Source organism: Panthera onca, chromosome A1, assembly GCF_046562875.1.
Source record: "Panthera onca isolate mPanOnc1 chromosome A1, mPanOnc1 haplotype 2, whole genome shotgun sequence".
Lineage (NCBI taxonomy): Eukaryota > Metazoa > Chordata > Mammalia > Carnivora > Felidae > Panthera > Panthera onca.
Genome location: NC_138339.1, coordinates 11,270,561 through 11,292,500, shown reverse-complemented (window position 1 = coordinate 11,292,500; position 21,940 = coordinate 11,270,561). Strand labels below are relative to the sequence as shown.

The window sequence follows — 21,940 nt, the reverse complement described above, 5'->3', positions numbered from 1 at the left end:
ATGAAGAATTCAGTTCACAGAATTCCGGTTTGCAATTCTATCCCATTTGATAATCACTCAGTAAAATGATAATGAAAAAGAGCTCTGGCTTGTATATTTCAATGCAAGAAAAAAATGTGAAAGTTGATCAACGTGTCAACCTCATGCTTCAGTCTAGGCTAATAGAGGAAAATGGAAATACAGAACAAGCAAGCGTATGTCCTCCATTCAACTAATGGAGCAGACCAAAGTGACACTGATAGGAGGGGTCGGAATTTGGCTTTTACACCCATCAACGATTCCTTGTACTGCACACCCCAGACACCCCTATCACTATCTATATCAACAAATTAAAAAATAAAAACAACAACAACAGCAACAATGGCATGGAAAAGGATACCTCCAAGAAGATTAAAAAATAGAGGTATTACTTAAAAATAAATGTCACTTTGGTTATGAGAGTAGAAGTGATTTAAAAATGATCTCTTGATCTATATTTAATGAGCACCTATTGTGTGTCAGATGCTGTGCTAATCATGTTAGTCAAAGCTGTTGTTTTTTTTTTAAAAATTCTAGTACAAATTATATTTCTAAAATGAAATTATTATTCAGGATGAAAATGATTAGATTCAAGGAATGAGCAATAGAATTTCAGAGAAGGGACTCCTGAGACCCCAGAAGAATTCCATTGAGGAAGGGATATAGGAACAGATTCTTGACACATGCGTGGAACTATAGCCTGTACAGAAGGAGGGGAGTGTGTTTCAGACAGACTTTGAAGGTACATTTCGAGACCAACCTGTATCCCCATTGGCATGAGTGGTTGAGGGGTGACGGCCTGGCACTCGGGGGTGTTTGAAGCGGCCTGAGGCTGTTTCTTCGTTGTTGCACACTATTGACAAGGAACCATCTTCCCCTATATATTAGAATATATATGTAGGTCTCGCTTTTCCCTATATATTAGAATAAAATTTTAATACTTAAATAAGAGTTTTGAACTGAGGTTAACAAGATTTAATCTGTACAAGTGTTGGATAGAACTAATTAGGGAAAAATGAACTCTAAATCGAATGCTTACCGTTTGGAAACCTTTCTACAGAACAGACTTTTGTAATTTAAAAATGTTTTCCATTTCATTAATTTTCTATAAAAAGAGAGAGAGAGAAAGAAATGTAATTCCCAAATGGGGATAACAGTTTGGAGAAAAATTGCCTTCAACTGTCGTTCTCTTAGTGGTAATTGCCTTAAGATTTTCTCTTCGGAGACTGTGGTTTTCAGCTTTGTGCATTTCCTGGATTAGAAAAGCAATAGATTTTCTCCTACTGCTCTATATTACTCAATGAATTAACACCTTCAACTTTTGTTTCCCCCCATTTTGTTATTATTATGTAATAAGCAATTGGTCACCTCGTGTTTTCTTTCTTCCATTGTTTGGCAGGGAATCTCACCACGCAGTCTGCTCCCTCAGTCTGCCTTAGCCTTAGGGTTGATGGTTCCGTCCTAATTGGTTTCAAAATGATCTTCTGAATGGCAAGGGAACTGGCCATGATGTGAAGGAGAATGTGCGAGATTTGGTTGGGAGATACTTTCCGTTTAGGCTTTCCTATAAGGAAGGAGGGAGACAAGCTCATGGGGAGGTTTCCAGAGAGCAAGGGAGACCTAGGCTTAGAAGGTGGAGTGGCCACCCCCCTCGCTCGCTCCGGAAGTGGCAGCAATACAGTGCTGGGGGAGGGGGTCATGGGGAACAGGGAGACACTGCTCTTCTAGAATTTTCCATTGGAGCAGATTCAAATGTTCACCATTTGCTTTGGGAAAGGGGAAAGAAGGAAGTGAAAAAGCAGAAAGGAAGTATTTTTTCCTGGCCTGCTCTAACTCACTTTCAGGACACTTACCTCAGGAACATATTTCCCCCTTATTTTCTTCAGTTATGAAAGGAAAAGAAATAGTACAGACTTTATTTAGCTTTTTGATTTTTCCCTTTAGTTTTTGGTGTACTATTGCTCCTACCTTTCTTTCTTTTTTTTTTTTTTAAGTTTATTTATTTATTTTTGAAAGAGAGAGAGAGCATGAACCAGGGAGGAGCAGAGAGAGAGAGAGAGGGGGAGGGGAGAGAGGAAATCCCAAGCAGGCTTCATGCCGTCAGCAGTCAGTACAGAGCCTGAGGTGGGGCTCGATCTCACAAATTGTGAGATCATGACCTGAACTGAAATCAAGAGTTGGTCACTGACTGAGGCACCCAAGAGGCCCTTCCTATCTTTTATTTGAATAACAGTGTGCTGGGCATATCAGAGGAGCTCAATAAATATAGTGGTGGTTGACTTTGGTGGGATTAATGAGCCATACTAAAAACAGTTTCTTAAAATATGTAACACTTCTTCTTGAATCACATCTAAAATACAGAATTAATTTCCTTACCACATGGGAAAGGAGTTATACCACCAGGTTTGGTCCTTAGGGTCTTTCTTTGTTACCTTTGCTTCCTATCGGAACAGGAACCTTCTGCATTTTTGATGATGTAATATTTGAAAGTTAAAACAATTGAAATAAAGTAATCGTTCAGATTAATTTCATGTCAAAGACTAAATCACCATGAATGGGCTACATTTTCAAAAACCTTGCCTTATTCTGGCCTTTATGTTTTTTGCACCTGGTATATTTATAGCCCCGTGATAATTGAATTCACTTCACTCAATGAAAGTTGATTTATGTAATTAACTGTACCATTTCATTTGGATATTTGAAACTACCTGGGGGGTTACCTTTGAATACAAGGCCCAGTGTTGACTGTTTTCTGTGGAAGAATTAGTAATAGAAAACCAGGAAGCTGGCAGTTCTTTGGGAAGCAGGAACTAGATGTTGCATTATAAAGCATTGTTAAATGTACTTATGATAGGAAATGTGTGTCTATGTTAATATTAATTGGGTCCTTTTATCTCTGCTGTCAGGAAAGTTGCTGTGCTGGTTTTGGTAAGAAGTAAGCATTGGAACTCATTCTTAAGCTTCAAAAGCACATTTGGTCTGCATAGTGTTTATATAATTTAGTTTTGTTAACAGTAAAAACAAATTTATTCTTTACGTATGCGATAATAGACCTTGCATTTGCTCTCTGAAATCATATTTTAGCATTTTTGCTGTGGAAAGAAACACCAGTGTTTGAAATTTGCCTTGTGAAATGTATAGGTAGTAATGACATTTATTACAAATTGTATTACGGTCTTTAAGAAAGGTGAAATATAGAAAACAGCAACAGGTAAATACATTGGGTTATTTCTGTTTTCCTTGGTGATATACGTTTTGCTCTGTTGGTAGCAGAGTAACTCATTTGTAACTGTGGGTAGTTTGGGGTCTAAAGACCTAATAAGCTCGTGGATGAGTTTATAAATGGGACTGTCTTCATTCATTGAAGAAATATAGCTGTGACAGGACAGATCCATGCCTGGTGTCTGGGAGTTTGTAATGGCGGTTCAGGGTCACCAAAAGCAAAGTGTCTGAACTTTCCCTTGAACTCTGATCTGCCAATAACTCTCTTTCTGAGGTGACCAAATCATTCCTGGCTCTGGCTGGAAAATCTTCAGTTGCTGTCTCCTCAAGTTTATCCTTAAGCATTTCAAAGAGGGGCAAGACAGTCTTTCCAGAAATTACTGCTTGGTTTCAGATGCATGGATTTTCTGTATCTGATCATATTCTTGGAGTCAAAAGTTTTTCTGTTTTACAAGTGAGCGCATCTTATTTTACTGACAGACTCCTTGGCGTGGTTGTGAGTGTTAACCATTGGTTAGCATATTTATAAATATGTCTCGATTATGTTCATGGGTTTATGTTTATGATAAAAATCATAGCAAGCAGGGGTTTCCAAAGTTGAGCTATCTTAAGTTGGGAAGTTCCTATACCATGGCAGCTAATTAATATGCTTCCAATAGGAGGATGTTCGAGACCCTGGGCTGGAATTATTTTTCATCACCTTTAGAAGATGCCTCTTGAGTGAATCAACTAATAATTTCTAATAACAGTACTCAATTTTACACTGAATGGCATTTGTTTTGCTTTTCTCTTTAAATATTTCTCCACAGGAAGGGAGCAAGATTTTGAGGTTACCACGTTACAATATTTTGGCACGAGAGAAAAGCAAAGAGGAAATAAATGCAATATTAAGTGAGGTTTCTTATGTTTGCTGGTGAACCTAACTCTCTACCTTTTTCCTTCGTTCAACAAAAATAAGCACAACTATGATAATAACAGATGCCTTCAAAATGATCGCCCAGTGAGACCTGGGCACCTGACCCTCATTTCTGCAGCTGGAGTCATGGGTTCCTGCAGAATTGTGCGTGTCTGTTGGTGGGAGTCAGCAGGAACAGGTGGATGTGAGCTTAGGGATATCTCCATATTATCTGTTGTTCCTAAACATCTTCAATCCCAGAGACCGGGTCTTGGTATGGGTAGTGACTGATGTAACGAAATAGAGTTTTCTCCTAAATAAATACCTGGTAAACTAAATCAGAACCAAAACAAAAGAAGGACTATAAGCTGGAGTTTTTGTTGTTTTATATTTGGAAAAATGATCATGCCCTGGTGCCTAGGATGCCCATGCAGAACAACAGCAACTCAAAGGTAACATAAAAGTAAATATTTGCATTTACTGCTTTCACAAAGCAAAAATTATCACATTAGTAAGGGTTCTCTTCCGGCCTCTAATTGATACTGGCCTTCTATGTTCTCGGACCTTGCATTTCTGAAAGAACAAGTAATTAAGGCATAGGATCATCCCCAAGCTGTGATTATCACTGTAAATAGGCTCTGATTAAAGAAGCATTATTTTTCTCCGTTGTATGTGATATGGTGCTGAAATTTTGGTCCTAAACAAGGAGTGACTGGGGTAACTAAGTGAGACAATATGGTCTGGGAAGGCTCAATGTGAAAATATAACCATGCTAATAAGCAGCTGACCCCAAAGCCAAACGCTAGGAGGACATACTAGAAGGAACTCTATGAAATGCATTTAAAACTTGAATTCTACATTTCTATTCAGAGTTCCTGAGCTTTGGGTTATGCTTGGGAGAAGAATCTTGTAAAATACTGCAGCATTATACACAAGGAGCAGGTATCATGGTCCACGGAGCATCATTTGTTCAAGCCATCAGCATCTAGAATGGAAAAAAAAATGCCTATGGGGAAAACAGTATTATTAAAGGTGTCCTAGCACTGCAATGTTATAGTGATCAGCATCATTTCAGATGATGCCAATGATATCAAAATTTTTCCAGTGTTTTGTATGCTATGTTATAAGATTGCGTGTGTCGAATTCCTACTAAGATAACATGTCTGTAACTTTAAGCATGATGTATATTTAGGGTCCAAGCAGCAGAGATCACTCACTTAGGCCACGCATTTTGTTTAGAGCCGGGTGATGCCTGCAAGATCATCTGGCCACCTACCTCGTGTTGTTCACGAGGGAAGAGGTGACCAGCGCGGCTGGTGGTTTATCAGTGTCGTCCAACCAACCAGTACGTGGGCGTCAGGATCAGAAGTGTGGCTTCTCTAGTGTTATAGCTCTTTTAGGATTTGTCTAGTAGGCTTTCCGGTCCTTACCCGAAGGACCCCCCCCCCCCCCCCCCAAAAAAAAAAAAAAGAAGTGTGGCTCCCCAGAGCCAGGGCAACATTACTTCTCTGGACATAAGTGGAAGTGTCATCAAGGAAAAGACGAGAAAAGGTGGAAGAATGTTCCTGAGATTCTCTTTCCTTTGGCATGCCCCTCTCCTGGTGCCAAAAGTTCCCAGGTCTTACACTTGCACTTGAGAGGCACTATAAGGAACAACATCTGGAAGGCGCATTTAGCACAGAGCCTCCCTCCTTCTCTGGCCTCCGCCTGCAGAACGTGGATGTTCCGTTTAGTGTATGCTCTCCTCGAAATGCATCAGCTTTCTGTATCCTCCTCTGGGATTTTTCCTGCCTTTCCTCCTTCCTCTTCTTTGAACTCAGGCAGAGGAGACTTTCAGAAAATGCATGCATCTTTTTTCAGCTTTTGCTGCACAATTTCAACCCGTGGAAATGGGGGCAAAAGCAACAACCCATATCACTTCACCTGGAGCTTTTAAGATAACTGCTTTTTGAGGGGAGGCAGCTCAAATGATTGTTGAATGAATATATTTTTAGTTCCTTTTTATTATGAGTTTGTTCTTCTGTTATGATTTTTTAAATGATGATGGAATCAAGAATACAAGTACTGTTTTGGCCTTGCAGGCACAGATGTCGTGTTTTCAAGATGAAAAGACCCATAGGAAAAGTAAAGAATGAAAGCTTTGCTTACATTTCTTCAGTCACCTAGTCTCCAAAATATACTTTCTCCAGATCCCCCTGTTCCTGTTTGAATTATTATGGTTCTTCACTTTACCCAAGCTTGACAAAATGGAACCTATCTTTGACCCCTGGGTTTTCTTTCCTCCATCACGGACGGTCAAATTCCATCTGTGTGTTTTTCCCCATTCCTTCGTCAACCAGGATTTCTAAAAAAAAAAATAGCTTAGGGGTAGCAAAATGGAGGCTGGGAGAAGAGGATTTGCCTCTTTTTATTTAGCTCGTTTGTTTCCTTTTTAAAAAAATTTTTAAAAAATATCTATTTATTTTTGGGAGAGGGAGACAGAGTGCAAGCACGGGAGGGGCATAGAGAGAGGGAGACACAGAATCCGAAGCAGGCTTCAGGCTCTGGGCTGTCAGCACAGAGCCCGACACGGGGCTTGAACCCACGAAGCATGGGATCACGATGCATTGAGGCACCATGATCGGATACATTGCTTTTCCAGAATTTTAATTTAATTGAAAAAAGTTTGTTGAGACTTCCTTGACCATAGATTAAAAAAATCACCTGTCACCCTGGTGTATCCATACAAATGTAAGTGCAATGAATTGGCTAAGAAATTTCTAAAGCTTCTTCATGTCAGGGTGTGACCCTTCTGGGATTCTTTCCATCCACTGCCATTCATTCTGTAAGTTGTGACGCTGGTGTTTTCCTGATCTTCCCAGAAGGTGTCAGTGGAAGATTTTCAGAAAACAACCAGGACGCATCTTTCTTCTTCAAATGCGTCTTCAGTGGTTTGTTAACTAACATCGGGTGCAGCTATGGCCTTGTCATGCCACCTGGAGTGACTACTGAGTCTGCATAAACTCTGATAATGACAACCATGTCACGATGGTTGCCGAGCAACAGCAGTCATAAGGGTGCCTATCAGATACACCTAATTTCAATACAATAAAAAGCTCAAAAAAGATGCAACTCACAGTTGATGAAATATGGTACTTTCTCATCCCACTGAACTTGTTTGCCATTTTTATATGCTGCCCACTGTATCATTGTTTAGGAGGTCATTAAACTGATAAATGCATTTGATCCTGCTGGCCTCAGGAACGCGTTTCTTAGAGACGGAAATCTATGATAAATGTGTAGATGGTAACTGATAAAACTTGGATCCAATACTTTTTGGGACATAGAAATCAAGACCAAAATTTCCAAATAGCTCTAGGCTGGAGTTTGTGGGGGTCGGCTAAATCCCTTGAGAATTTGCCCCCTACCTTGCTGTTGCCACTAACTGTAGTGATAACATTTTTGCAAAGAAAAAATACAGTCACGTTTTTCATTTCTTACGTGCCTATGAGGATCCAGGAGTTTTACATACATTTAAATCATCACCTGTTTCTTAGGCAGGTGGATTTATTTCTAGTGTACAATTTAGGAAACAAAAGCTCCCTCTGATGTCCTCTTGCTACAAGAGAACAGAGCTGGGATTTAAGTCCAGGTCTGTCTGACCTCAGTGGTTGTACTTTTCTATACTGCCACGTGGCATAGGTTGCACACATAGGGCTGCAAGGCCCAAGGTAGGTGAGTCTCTATAATTCAGGGATGGAGAGTTCAGCAATGTAAGCCTGACATGGTAATTATTCAGAATACAGATCCAGGTGAAGCTTGCACCTTATTTTCTTTCTTAAGGGCAAGTTTCACAATTTGTAATGGTATCCTATTTATAATTATGTATTTATTACTATGTGGTTTATTTAATATCTTCCCCCAACGAAGCCAGGAATGACGGCTTGTCACCGATCCTGAGATATACAGTTTTCACATTTTAACATCTGTGGATCCAGAATGCATCCTAACATTGAGGTGGTGTTCAGGTTTACTTGGCAGCATTTTATCTTTCTCTTTGAGTGTTCCATAAAATAATTACGCATATCACGGTTCAGTTTTTACTGTTTGATTAAGTGTGTTTTTTAATTAGCTGCTGTATGCTTCGTATGTAGCACAGTTGCCCGGCCCCATAAAAAGACACTCACAGACATTTGTTGAATGAATGAATGAATGAATGAATGAATGAATGAGTGAATGAGTGAATGAGTGAATGAATGGAAGTAGAACTTCAAACCTTGCCTGAAGGTACTTGGATTTCTGGATGAAGTCCTTTCCCTCCATGAGGTCCATTGTCCACCCTTGTTTTCTCATTAAGTCTGATGTAAGATTTGTTTATGGCCAGTACTCGTAGGCTGGAAGAGTGCGCTGTCCACACAGACAGGGCTGGGGTGTCCCTGGCATAACTGTTCCTGTAGGAGGAGTCTTGCCCACTGTCGCCTGGTGAAAACTACTCATATGAAAACCCTCCTGAGACTCCCTCCAAGTAATGATTGATAACTCCTCTCCAGCAACCAGAAATCAATTTTATTTCAGGCCGACAGTGAGGGGCAGATGGTCAGATGTAGATTCAGGCTTGCGCTTCGCCTTGGTTGTGCTGCTAACGACAATTCTCGGTTAGCTTCCTTCGTTTGAGGGGATCCCTGAAGACACCTGCCTCTGCCTTGCCCAAAGGGGGTTGATTTCAGCGACAGGGGTTGGAAGACTTTGCAGTTTAACCGCGGAGCCTCGAGAGAGCCATGGTTATGCCTGCCAAACACAAAATGAATACCATCAGCCATCTGCGGGAATTTTTCCAGAAAGTAACTCTTCCCAAGAGATAATGTTGTAAATGGGCTGCTGGCACAAAGATAGTGCCTGACACACCATTAGGGAAGCGCCATCGAATGTAACTAATGAAAGATAAGCACACATATAATGAAGCGTAACCTCTGTCCAGAGGTCATGCGTTGATGGAAGGTTCTTGGGACTGACACTAAGAGGCTGAACAAAGAGGATGAGAAAACACTGCTATTTGCTGGTGACCTTTCAACCCCGCACAGAGGAGAATGACTTCTAGTCTAGACACCTTCTTCATTCACAATTAGAACAGGAAACAGCCGCTCACCGATACCCAGAGGTTGATTTAAAAAATGTTCCATAAACAAAGTCTAACTTTCTATGCTCCAGTTCTTTGCTTACCAAATAAGATTCAGGTCTAAGTGTTCTCTCTTGTATTAACCCTACATGTGGAGGCCACACCCTCGTAGCAGGTCAGACTTCCAAGTTCAGATACCAAATTAGCATCCAAATCAGCAGTAGGTGTTTCTTTTTTTTCTTTTTTCTTTTTTTTTTTTTTTTTCATGAGTGGGGGGAAGGAGCAGAGAGAGAGGGAGACACACAATTGGAAGCAGGCTCCGGGCTCTGAGCTGTCAGCACAGAGCCCGACGAGGGGCTTGAACCCATGAACCGTGAGATCAGGCCCTGAGCCCATGTTGGATGTCGGACACTTAACCGACTGAGCCACCCAGGTGCCCCAGCACCTGGTGTTTCAAACCAAATTAGCATCTTGGTTTTCCAGTCAGTCTTGTAAGGTTAGTTAGTAGAATATTTCCTGATTATCCTTGGGATTTGAGTTCCCGAGACTTGAACTCCAAGGAGCAAATCCTGGATTTAACAATGACCTACCTTTGTTTTTTGTTTTTAATTTAGTTTTGAAGGAGAAAGAGAGAGACAGAGCATGAGTGGGGGAGGAGCAGAGAGAGAGGGAGACACGGAATCTGAAGCAGGCTCCAGGCTCTGAGCTGTCAGCACAGAGCCCGATGTGGGGCTTGAACTCACAAGCTGTGAGATCATGATCTGAGCCAAAGTCGGACGCTTAACTGACTGAGCCATGCAGGCGCCCCAACAATGACCTACCTTAAATGTCCTGCTCTCTATTCGTCTTGATGAGAGAAATTGGATCTCTCAAATCACGTTGGCCATGGTTTCCCATTCATGTCTTTACAGTAAGGATGATCAAGATATTTAGTCACATAGAAAAATTACGTTGGTTTATTTGTATGTACAACTGGGTGAGCAAAAGTAATTTATGGACATCATTTTCCATTTGCATATGAAATAGGCTTCCCTTTATGGGAGGAAACGGCTCCTTTGGGGCACAATCAGCCCATCTGACAATTAGTCACAGTTAGTCACAATGCTGGCAGTTAATCGTGCACATAAAGTTGTTCAGTCCAAGTAATACTGAATTTCTTGACTTGAGCAATTCATTCAGAGTGGCTTTCTCTGCTTTCTATTTTGATGTGGTTTAAAGTTTCTCACTGTTCAAGGAAATCACTCAAATACTTCTGTTGACTCCAAGCGTACTGTTGGGCAGTGTATGGAATTCAACGAACATCAGAAGTGACGCAACCGAGCAGTTCAAATGCTTTGGTTGATAAACACAAGTGAGGGACACAGTGCACTGAAGGGATGTAAACGGTATTGCCCTAACAACACAGGCTTCGGAGCAGAGGAGAGGCCGAGGGGGGAGACTCTAGAAGGAAAACTTGAATAGTACAGGTGCACTTTTAATTTTTATCCTGTGCATATGGTGAGTAATGCATGCAGAGTGGACATGTGAAGGTGAAGTTCTGGTCCTCCAGAGCAGGGTTCACTTGAAAGCCTGTTGGATGAGGGGCAGGCCTCCAGGAGTTACAGGATCATTTAGGAAGACCTCTTGCCACTTGCTGACCAGACTGCTGTGATGTTTCGGATCGGTAGGAGACAGCTCTGGAAGCAGAGCGTCACCCGCATTCTAACGGTAAGGGGCTGTTGTCCGTAAACTTGCACGTGGGTCTTGGATTATCATCATTCACACCATGTGGCAAAATACCTAAAAACATGTCAAAGTTATATCGTGATGAATTTGTGAGCAACATGTTTGCTTACTAATTTGGGGTCGTTCATAATGTTACGCGTTGATATTTCAAATACAAAAAAAAGGGGAGGGAAGGGGACCGTATCTTTTGGCTTTTCTGCACGTTGCTGCCTGAACTATAACTACCTGTAGACATACATGCCTGCATTTTTGGGGGGGGGGGGGACAATGCTTGTCTGAGGGGGAAAAAGCACATTCAGGGTGCTTTGGTGACTTTGCATTCTTTCAGCCCTGGATGCTTGTGTTGGTGATGGGAGAGAATTAAGGCAGATTCTGGGGTGCAAGTTTTCTCTGCTCTTTGGAATCAATCCCCGGTTCTATAGGCCTGGAAATGAGGTCACACAAGGATGTGCCTTTGGAGTCACATTGAAGAATGAGCTTCCCTGGCATAGGGCTCAGCTCAGCAGTTTTTTATTATGCAAATGCAGAGAGGGATTTGGAACCTCTTCCGCTGCCAATTAATGTCAGAAGAAAATGGTGGTTGCTCTAGGACCCCATTCTCCGCATTAACCCGTGCTTCCTCAGGGCTGGATCACTATCTGTTATGCATCCCCAGCAACCCAGATGATTCTGTCTAGCCTTGCAACCTGCTGTTTCACCACAAAACGGCAGGGATGCTGTCTCTGCATTTCTCAGCACTCTGCCACCAGTCACCTTCCCTTCCCCAGCCCCACAATTCCGATGCATCCGTTCCAAGGTCAACATCTTCCAGCCAAGCCCTGGGACGTATTTGCCTGTAAACACTCATTTTTTAAGACCAAATGCCAGCAGCGCCTCCTCTGAGAAGCCCTCCCAGCACTTTGCTTCTGCATCTGCTGGCACCCTTGTCACATCACTGCAGTGAAATGACATTTGTCTACCTATCCCCTTCCCTCACTAGATTGTGAGTCCCTGGAGGACAGGGATGATGGGCTCTCCATTTGTAGATAGCCTTCTCCTAGCACGGAGCCTGGTGCTGATCCACCTTAATTTTGTGCTTGGTTAATAAAGTGAATGAATTAAACTTCTCACTGAATACCTTACTGCTGAGTCTTTAATGTTAAAATCAATGATAAAAATCTTGACTAATTGACTAAAAATCTTGATTAATTAATTATATTCTTCTTTGGCATGAGCTACCGTTTGGGAGTAAGCTTTTTGGGGGGTTCATTTATGTATTTCGGGTGCTGGTTCTGTTTGCCCCTCTGAAGAATGAGATTAAGAGAATTACCTCAAGCTCTTTCCGCCATCTTGGAACCTGTGGAGGCCTGCTGGGAACAGGACTCCTAAAACAACAAATATGTCTGGAGGCTGTGGTCCAAAGCCATTTTTGCTGGCTGTTAAGTGGGGTCTCCCCAGAGGGAGCACATAGCCCTTCTTAAAATTGAAGATGTTTATGCTCAAGATGAAGCTGAATTCTATCTAGGTAAGAGATGTGCTTATGTGTACAAAGCAAAGGACAACACAGTGACTCCTGGTGGTGAACCGAATAAAACCAGAGCAACCTGGGGAAAAGTAACTCATGGGAACAGTGTCATGGTTTGAGTCAAATTCCAAAGCAACCTTCCTGCTAAAGACATTGGTTGCAGAATCTGTGTGATGCTGTACCCCCCAAGGATTTAAACTAACTGAAAAGTAAGTAAATAAAGGTGTAGATTAAAAAAAGAGAGAGAATTACCTCAATAATGTTGCAGTGTATTGTGAAAATAATTACACATTTTCTATATAGTGCACTGGTATGATGGTTTATTAAATTATAACTTTGTGACCTGAAATAATCAATGGCAAAGATTCCAAAGCTACGTGACATAAAAACTATAATTCTCTATGTCCATAACGTTGGTCTGGAACTATTACTACAATGATGCTGTATTTGAACTAGGTTATTGTAATATAATAGTTGACTTTATCCGGCTTATACCTAAAATTAAAACCAAAAGTACCATAGCTCCCGGGTTTAGAAAGGTGAAGCCATACCTCCTTTCTGCTGTCTAATGAACGTAAATGCTTTTCAGTGAAAAAACATGAAATAATTCTGTGTCTATTCACTCACTTGTTTACAAAAATGTGGCCCAGATGTGTCTGCCTTCTCTCTGCTTTTGTCATGGATGAACACTGCTTAGCACCAACTTACAAGTATACAACAGACATGAGTTCCAGACTTAGGGATTCTGTTTTCCTTTCCGTCCCTCAAATTAAACTGAACTATATTTACTTACTAATTTAAGTAAATTAGGACTTAAATTTACCTAATTGCAAAGCTGATTTTCACACGGAGAACAGTTCTCTTCCTCGCCCCAGGGATATATATTGTTCGTGGTTTTCACTGTATGTACTTAAGCTGGGGAATATCATTGCTCGTTGCATTTCAGATGGCTAGGCTTCTCTAAACAGTGATTCTCGAGGGCATAGAGACTGTGGGGAAGGGAGGGTGCAGGCTCCTCTGGGGATGCACTATGCCTTCCCCCCCTGAGAAACTCTGCTGGGAGGCCGCCGTTGTTCCCTTGGGAGTGCGTGGGTAGAAACCGAGACAGAAAAGAACCTTTGCTCTCAGATATCTTTTGAAAGCTTAAAGGGTGTGGGTTTCGTTATCCTCGGGCAAAACAGCCAAACAGGTTTCGGTGTCCTCTGTTCATCAGGCCCAGGCATGTTTGGCCGGTGAACACGTTTCATATATACAATACAGCGGACAAAATGAAAACAATTCCCTTGCAGATGGGGAGGTGAATGGCTCTAGGATTTAGCTGGCGGGGGAGGAAGGGACCAGTGCTGCTTGTTAATACCCAGGTGAGCGTTGCTGAGCTTGAGCAAGTGAATGCTCCAGATGCCCACATCATAATCACGCCCTAGCTAGACCCTGGGAGAGTGTGGCCAAGTGCAAAACGCATCCAGTCCACAAATAATCTGTTGAATGTCTACTTTGTGCCAGGCGCTGCTGTGCTCTGTGATCAGGCATGCAACAGCACTTGTGGGCCTCATGGAGTTGAGAGCTGAAACCTAGTTACAACTATCGGTTTTTGTACAACGCCAGTAACGAGATGGACAGAAGAGGTCTAGGGTTGGAAGGATCCCACATTTATGCCCTTGGACTTCCTCTGTTAAGTTCCTGCCTCAAGTGAGAACCTGGTCCTACTAATCAGTCATGATCAATCCATAAAATCATTTCCTTTGGGGCAGTGTTCTGAGGCTGGGCTGCATGTTAGAATTGCCAAGGGAACTCTTGAGAAATACCAGTGCTCAGGCCTCCTTGGGAGAAGATAAGTTAGAGTGTTGGGGAAGGGGCAGGCATCAGTATTTTAAAACTCCCCATGATTTAAAAAAAAATGTTTATTTGTTTTGAGAGAGAGAGAGAGACAGGGAGAGAACATGTGCACACACAAGTAGGGGAAGGGCAGAGAGAGGGAGGGAGAGAGTCCCAAGCAGAGTCTATGCTGTCAGCGTAGAGCCCGACAACATGGGACTCAATCTCATGAACCATGAGATCATGACTCGGGCCCAAACCAAGAGTAGGACACCTAACTGATAGAGTCATCCAGGCACCCCGACAGTCCCCATGATTCTAGTGAGCAGCCAGCTTTAAGTGCTCTAGTTTATTGTGATGAATAAGGGCATTTTTGAATTTCATCCCTGTGCCCTATGTAACGTGAATGGTGACATTATATATATTTTAGCTTGGGAGTGAAATTATATGACCCCTGCTGCCAGAGGTAACTCTTGGAATTCTGCAAGAGAGGTATTCCTGATTTGGAGAAAAACCGCTGTGGGGTGGGAAGGAAGATAGAATATGGAGTCATGTGAAGGTCCACTAAGGACCTTCGATCAGATCCCCAAATTTGGTGTGCAGAAAACCGACTGTAAGTCTGGATGGTTGAAATGTTTGGGGCAGAGAAGGCTGTGGCGATGAGGACATCCCTATAGCAGGTTTTGGATCGATTTGGGTGACAAACCCACATGGAGTAAAAAGTCAAGAGGGTATCTTTTATTGGCTTGGAAAGAATGACAGACAAGAGAGCCAGTAAATGGGGAGATTTGAGGGTCCTAAGAACTCCAGTGAAAAATAGACAAGATTCCAGAGCTTACTGTTAGGACAAGAAGATTGATGGGAACTTCTCAGTTTAAGTGCTGTCTCTTTGCAATGGAGGGGAGTGTAGCTCTTGTTGAATAAAGGAGGACTTCACTGTAGCACCTGCTGTGAGTGGGATTAGCCATCGTGGAGTGTCTTTCCCTTCCAGAAAACCACTTTGCTGAAGTGCTCTTTATGTGGGAAGGAGAGCATCCTCTGCATCTGTGATGCTTCACTGGGAGAGACGAAAGGGAAAGGGGATAAGAAAGGGCAAGACGTGAAAAGTACAGTTAAAAGTGGGGAGTTGCTAGGTTGTGGGTCTCCCAGCCGGTTAAAGAGCAGGGTTGGGTGCTCCAGGAAGCACCACAGAGTAGCCTCTCTCAGAGGAATGGGGGTCCTGTGGGGTAAAACGAAAATGCTGGAAGACAAAGGAGGAGGCTCTTCTTTGTTGGAAGACATGGAAAGGAAGTTGACCTTGTAGAGAGGGCTCTACATGGAAGTGAACAGGAGAACCGCTTCCCTCAGTTTTTGTAATTCAACACATTTAAGTAGGATGTAGGCTAAGGGAGCTTAGTCATATTTGCTGTAAAATGAGAGAGGACTATAGTCCATACTAGTGGTAGAATTTTGTGCCATGTTTATACTCGAGACACAACAGCATTGAAGACCCAGGAGCTTATTGACTGAATTCTGAGTCTGTGATCATGGACTCAGACTGAGCTAGAATACTTTGTTCCAGCCCTTTGTTATTTGAAAGTGACTTGTAAATGATTAATTTGGTGACTTTATACACTCACTAGGTATCAGCTGAGGCTCTCTATGTCCCAGGTACTGTTCTAGGCCCTAGGGATATTGCAAAAATTAAAATAGAAAACTTCCCTTTCTGTGGAGCTGATCGTCTTGCAGGAATGATGAGACTCAGTTGATTTTTATTTTATTTTAACCTGCAAGAGATAAGAAGGATCAGGTTATACGTATGGCAGGTTACCAATAATGAGGCATTTCAGAAAGCTGGGCATACACTTTGAGTAATTTCTCCTTCTGCTCGTGGATTTGCCTTCATTCATCCATGGTTGAGGAAGATGGTAAAAAGTGAAGCCAACTGGCCTGAGATGATCAAATCCATGTCCTTGGCCTCTTTGGTACTATGTTTCATCAGATGCTTAATTATGTGTGGACTTGAGATTGATATGGAGAGCCAAAGCAGAATCAGTCTTAGACAAATTTACTTTGGCGATTTAAGATAAGGAGTTTCACCCGTAATTCATAGACTCACGATATTTCCAATATCTCCAGTGGGATGTAAATCTAGATTATACTCTCCTGTAACACACTTGATACATTGCTGTATGCATCTGTATACATAAAAGAACAAAACACCCAAATGAAGAAAATAGAAAGATATTCATCCAAACATATGCAACAGACCCTCATTAAGACAGATCTCTTCCTCTTTCTCACATTCAGACCTGCAACAAGGCTAATCATGTCACCTAGGAAAACTTTTTTTTTTTAAACAAAGAAATACATTTTTGGCTGCAGAACCCATTCCTTTCCCCATACACTTGGCCGTGCAAAGGCATCATATGAGGATGACATAGATGAAAGTGAAGTTGTTCAGGCAGAAGCAGCAACAGGTGGGGAAAGCATGGAGCCCAGCCTCCTGGCTGCCCAAGCAGGGAGGCCACCTTCTAGGAACTTTTAGGAGTTGAGGATGGCAGGTTACCTTTTGGTGAGACACAGGAGCGTCATGAGAGAGCTGGACACAAGGCATGCCAGCTGGAAGCCAAGTGGGCACCAGTGCATCCTGGTACTAAAATGTCACTGGTGTAACTCAGAAAATGGTGCCAGTTAACCCCAGTTTCTACCCACCGCTCCTTATGTAACTCATGCAATGTATATGGGGACACCCTCCAAGAGGGCCCTAGATAATTCTTGGGTGGGAATGTAAAGAGACCATGTTTATGGAATACCGGTTTGAATAGGTGCAAAACTCTTAGTTGCCTGGGACAACCATGTCGTGGCCTTGCAGCCCAGCTCTTAGCTTACTTAGTTAGCTGTGTGCTCTTGGGAAATTGTTAATGGTCCATAGTCTCAACTTCCTGGTGTGGAGGTAATACTGCTGCTTCATAAGGCTTTTGTGACAATTAAACGTAAGCACGGTAAGGAAATGATGACTCTCAGAGCCACGGCTAGCAATGCCACCAGGGCGAACGGAGCAAAGTGTCCTGTGACACCTTCAGAGAGTTGGGGAAAAGGGTGTCCCTGTGCACAAAGGGGCTCCTGAACCTGACATTCACTTCTGGCCGTCATGGCGTCTGTGGCGTGGACCCGGGTCTGAGACAAACCTGCTAACGGGGCTGGGCTTCCTAAGGGTAGAGGGAATATAAACATTTGTAGAATTAAAAAAATATGTTATTGAAAAGTTTGGCTTCTCCTGAGTTTTGATGCCCAGGGTCAGTGCCTTGATCATGCCATTTTAATTCAAGTGCTGCTTGACGGTATTGTCTCAAGACTGCTCCCATTTTAATCTTCACAAATGCCTTTCAGGTTTGGACTTGTATTTTCATTTTTCAGACGAGAGTAAGGTCTCTCACATACTCAGGGATTACCAGTCCGGAGCCAGAAGGAAGTTGCACGGTCTCACGTGAACAAGCACGCAGACTCGCACTTAACCATAGAATTAAAGGCAGAAGTTGGTATACTGTGTTAAAAAAAGTTGGATGGGTAGGCTCATCATGAGAAAACATCACAGAGCTTATTGTGAAAGCTCGTGCATTGGGTCTTTGTTGGGATTTGTATTTTAAAATCTCAAGTCTCTCGTCTGTGTTAACTTTTGAACCAGCAAGAAGCTCCGACCGCAGAGAAGGTAACGGTGCTTAGCTGTCATCTAGTCCAATGCTTTTATTTTAAATGTTTATTTTTGAGAGAGAGACAGAGAGAGAGAGAGAGAGAGAGCAAGCGCATGAGTGGAGGAGGGTCAGAGAGAGAGAGAGGGAGACAGAGCACCTGAGGCAGGCTCTGCACTGTGAGCGGGGCTCGAACTCACAAACCGTGACATCATGACCTGAGCTGAAGTCAGCTGCTTAACCGACTGAGCCACCCAGGCATCCCTAGTCTAACACTTCGAGTCTGCAGTTCTGGAAACTGAAGCCTGGGCAGGTTGACTGACAGATGCAAGTGACAGAGCTGGGACAGGAACCTAAGATCGGGACCAGGGCTCATTTGTCCACGCAGAATTGTCCAGCCTTGAAAGCAGCACTTGTTTCTTGTGAGTTAGCCCATTAGTGACTCTTTTCTCCAAGGATGGCAGCGACATAGCTTGCCACCACGTTGCAGAAGTGTTTCACTACTTTCGAGATTTCTGTGGACGTTGAATAGGTTTCCCAGCCCCCTCCTCCCATCCCCCCCCCCCGCCCCCATCCCTCGGTGCTTGTTCATGCAACAGGAAACAATTTTAATGTGACTCCAAAAAAAGCCATTCCGTTGTCTGCCTGTTGCCATCTTAATCCCTCCCCAGTTGCCCTCCATGTTTCAAAGGCCAACAGGACAGCCACCTCCAGACAGCTTGTCACCTGACTGCTTGTTGCTGCCATTTCCTAGCAGCCAGAAAGCTCCGGGTTTAAGTTTATGGGCCGACAATGCCCTGGTCTGGTCACTAAATGTTTGTTTGATGTTACTGACTTCTTGTGGTAGATCACAAACAATTCCCTCATTGTTCAGCAAAGATAGAACGAACGATCAGTTTATGCAAGAACACATTCGTTGCTTAACATGCTTTTTCGTGCAACTCGGAAAACATTGACTTTAAAAACACATTGATAATTCGCTGTGTACACATGATGCTTCTTTGGAATTTTTCTTACTCCGTGATATTTACGTAAAAATAGAATCATTAGTGTTCTGTTTTAGGGACCAATCACTCCTTTCCTCCACTAGAATATATATATATATTTTTCCCTTTGGAGTCTCATAAAATCAGGTCATAGAGAATGTGTTGCCATGGCAGAGTCTTATTTAAGTTTCTCTATTCTTCGGAAGGCTTCAGAGGCTTTACATCCTGACTTTCCTGGTTTTCTAGTTCTTTTCTTTCTTTGTCACTCCCCAGCATTTGCGGCAAGATGGTTGTTTTGATGCCTGATTTCTCGCTCCCCTGGTTGCCCACCATGTCCTCAAGCTGCTGAAGCTATTTAGTACAAACCCAGAGACTTCACTTTGAAAAGCACTTGATTCCTCCCTGCCAAGCAGGAAGAAAACAGTCTAAACAACAGGACATCATCGTTGTTGTAGCCACATTTAAAAAGAGATGTAAATTTGCTTCTGTTTGATGTTTATGGAATGTATACTTTGTGTCAGGACCTGTGTTAGTTCCTATAGAGAGAAATGGCAAGAAAATAGGTATATGAAAAATTTTAAAAATCCCTAATCCCTCCTCCTTCCACCTCCAATTCTTTCCAGCAGGCACCTCAGGTTCTGGAAAACAAATGTTAATTGCATGGGTCCAGAGATGGCCTTTCAAGCCCTCTGAAATCCCCAACCTTTTCCTCTTCACTCTTTTTGAAGGTGTTTGTTTGTTTTGTGTGTGTGTGTGTGTGTGTGTGTGTGTGTGTGTCTTAAAAAATTCTTCCTTGACTATAAATTCCCCTCTATCTACTACTACCACACCTCTTTCCTTTATAGTCAAGTTTCTGGAAAGAATAGTTTATATTCAGTATCTTTGTATTTCTCTTTTCTCAGTACCCTTTTTCTCAAGCCTACATCCATTTGCTTTCTGTCCAACCAGTGAAATTATTCTACAAGGATTACCTTGTTATCTACTGCTGCATAACAGACCACACGAGATCATAATGGCTTATAGCAGAGACAGCAGTCCCTTATTATCTGTCTTGAGTATATCGGCGATTGGGCTCAACTGGGTGGTTCTGCTTTGAGTGGCATTGGGCTGGGTTGCAATCCTCTGTAGGCTTGATTAGGTTGGAATGTCTGAGATAGCTTACTCACCTGGAGGGAAGTTGGTTCTGGGGTGTTGGCTGGGTTGGCTGGGGCTATTGACCAGAATGCCTTGGTTTTTCTTCCATGTGGTCTCCCCATGTGGCTTGGACTTGTCACAGCATGGTAGCTGGGTTCCCAGGGAGCATTTCCAAGGGCAAAGGCAGAAGCTGAAGCTCTCCTAAAGATTAGCTTAGGCAGGTTTACAGTCGTACTTCTCCCCACGATCTTTTGGTGAAAACTGGTCACAGGGCCAGCCACCTTCAAGAGGAGGAGAGGTGAATGGCATGATCCTTTTGCCATGGGGCTGGGGGATGCTACAGCCCCTTTTGTAAACACAATTAGTTACTAAGGAAACCCTAACTGACCCCACCGCTCCACTATAGTGTTAGCACTATTGGCTCTGGGGTGTATTGGTGGTGCGGCCTGCTGGTTCCCTTTCTGCCTGTCTGCCCACTATCCTCACTTGTCTCCGTGGGCTATTCTTTCCCTCCTTGCTCCTGGCATATTGGTGCATCCCGAGGCTCTTCACCTCTTGCTTTTCATTCTCCATTTCTTTCTTAGAAAATCATGTTTGCACTCATGGTTTAAAGTTCGATTTATTCATTTGACAAGTGTTTACTGAATATCTAGTACGCACATGCCCCCTACTGGATGAAAGGACTGATAACATAATCGTGCAGGTTGTGCACTGCGTAACCCCAAAAGATACCGTCTTGACTGTCTCTGTCTCTATCGTATCAGTGATTCTCAGCAGGAAGTGATTTTGTCACACACAGGATGTTTGGCAGTCTGGAGACATTTTTCATTCTTACAGCTCAGTAGTAGGGAGTTCCTGGCATTCAGAAGGAAGAGACCAAGGGTGCTGCTGAACACCCTACAATGTGCAGGACTACCCTTTACAACAAGAAAGATCTGGCCTGTAATATCAATTGTGCTGCACTGAGAACCCGTATCTACATCTGGATCTACAGTGCAACTTCCCCTTGAGTTCCAGAGCCACATTCCCAATGGTCTGTGCATCCTGGGCTCTGGGAATGCCACCATAAGCCACTTGACTGGCTTTCCTGCCTCCAGGCTTGCGTCGCTCCGATCCACATTCCACACTGCTGACAGAATGACTAATTTTTAAAAATATAATTTATTGTCATATTGGTTTCCATACAACACCCAGTGCTCATCCCAACAAGTGCCCTCTTCAATGCCCATCACCCACTTTCCCCTCCCCCCACCCCCATCAACCCTCAGTTTGTTCTCAGTATTTAAGAGTCTCTTATGGTTTGCCTCCCACCCTCTCTGTAACTTCTTTTTCCCCTTCACCTCCCCCATGGTCTTCTGTTAAGTCTCTCAAGATCCACATATGAGTGAAAACATATGGTATCTGTCTTTCTCTGCCTGACTTATTTCACTTAGCATAATACCCTTCAGTTCCATCCACGTTGCTGCAAATGGCATGATTTCATTCTTTCTCAATGCCAAGTACCATTCCATTGTATATATAAACCGCATCTTCTTCATCCATTCGAGAATAACTGATTTTTTTGTTGCAGCATGGACAGCTAACATCTCCCCTGATCTGAAACCCGTCAGTGATTCTCCATGGACTTCAGATAACGCTTAAACTCCCTAATGTGGCCCACAAGATATTTTATGATCGGACTGCTTTCTCATTTCCCAGTATGTCTTTCTAGTCCTTTTTAGTTCAGTCAACCCGGCTACCTTGTGGTTTCCAAAGTGTGCTCTGCTTTCCTATGCCACTTGGCCTTTGCACGTGCAGAAATGCCTCCCTTCTGGGACTGTGGCCAACTGCCCTTCCACTCTAGGTTCAACCCACCTCTTCCCAAAATGTTCTCTG

General features: G+C 42.9%; 1 protein-coding gene and 1 non-coding gene across 3 annotated transcripts in view; both read left to right on the top strand.

Annotated features, from left to right (window-relative positions):
* DNAH5 (dynein axonemal heavy chain 5) overlaps window positions 1-21,940 on the top strand; it is a 284,081-nt gene that overhangs the window by 39,289 nt on the left and 222,852 nt on the right. Inside the window, exon 1 of one of the 2 annotated variants that reach the window (XM_078444417.2) lies at window positions 10,639-10,937. The exons of the other annotated variant lie outside the window; for it this stretch is intronic. Coding sequence (XP_078300543.2) covers window positions 10,881-10,937 — 57 coding nt within the window. The 5' untranslated portion in view covers window positions 10,639-10,880. Of the gene's footprint in view, window positions 1-10,638; window positions 10,938-21,940 lie in introns of those variants that run through there. 2 annotated transcript variants of the gene reach the window in all.
* LOC132682592 (U7 small nuclear RNA) lies at window positions 5,516-5,578 on the top strand. The gene has a single exon (XR_009611764.1). It is a non-coding gene; the product is annotated as a U7 small nuclear RNA (small nuclear RNA).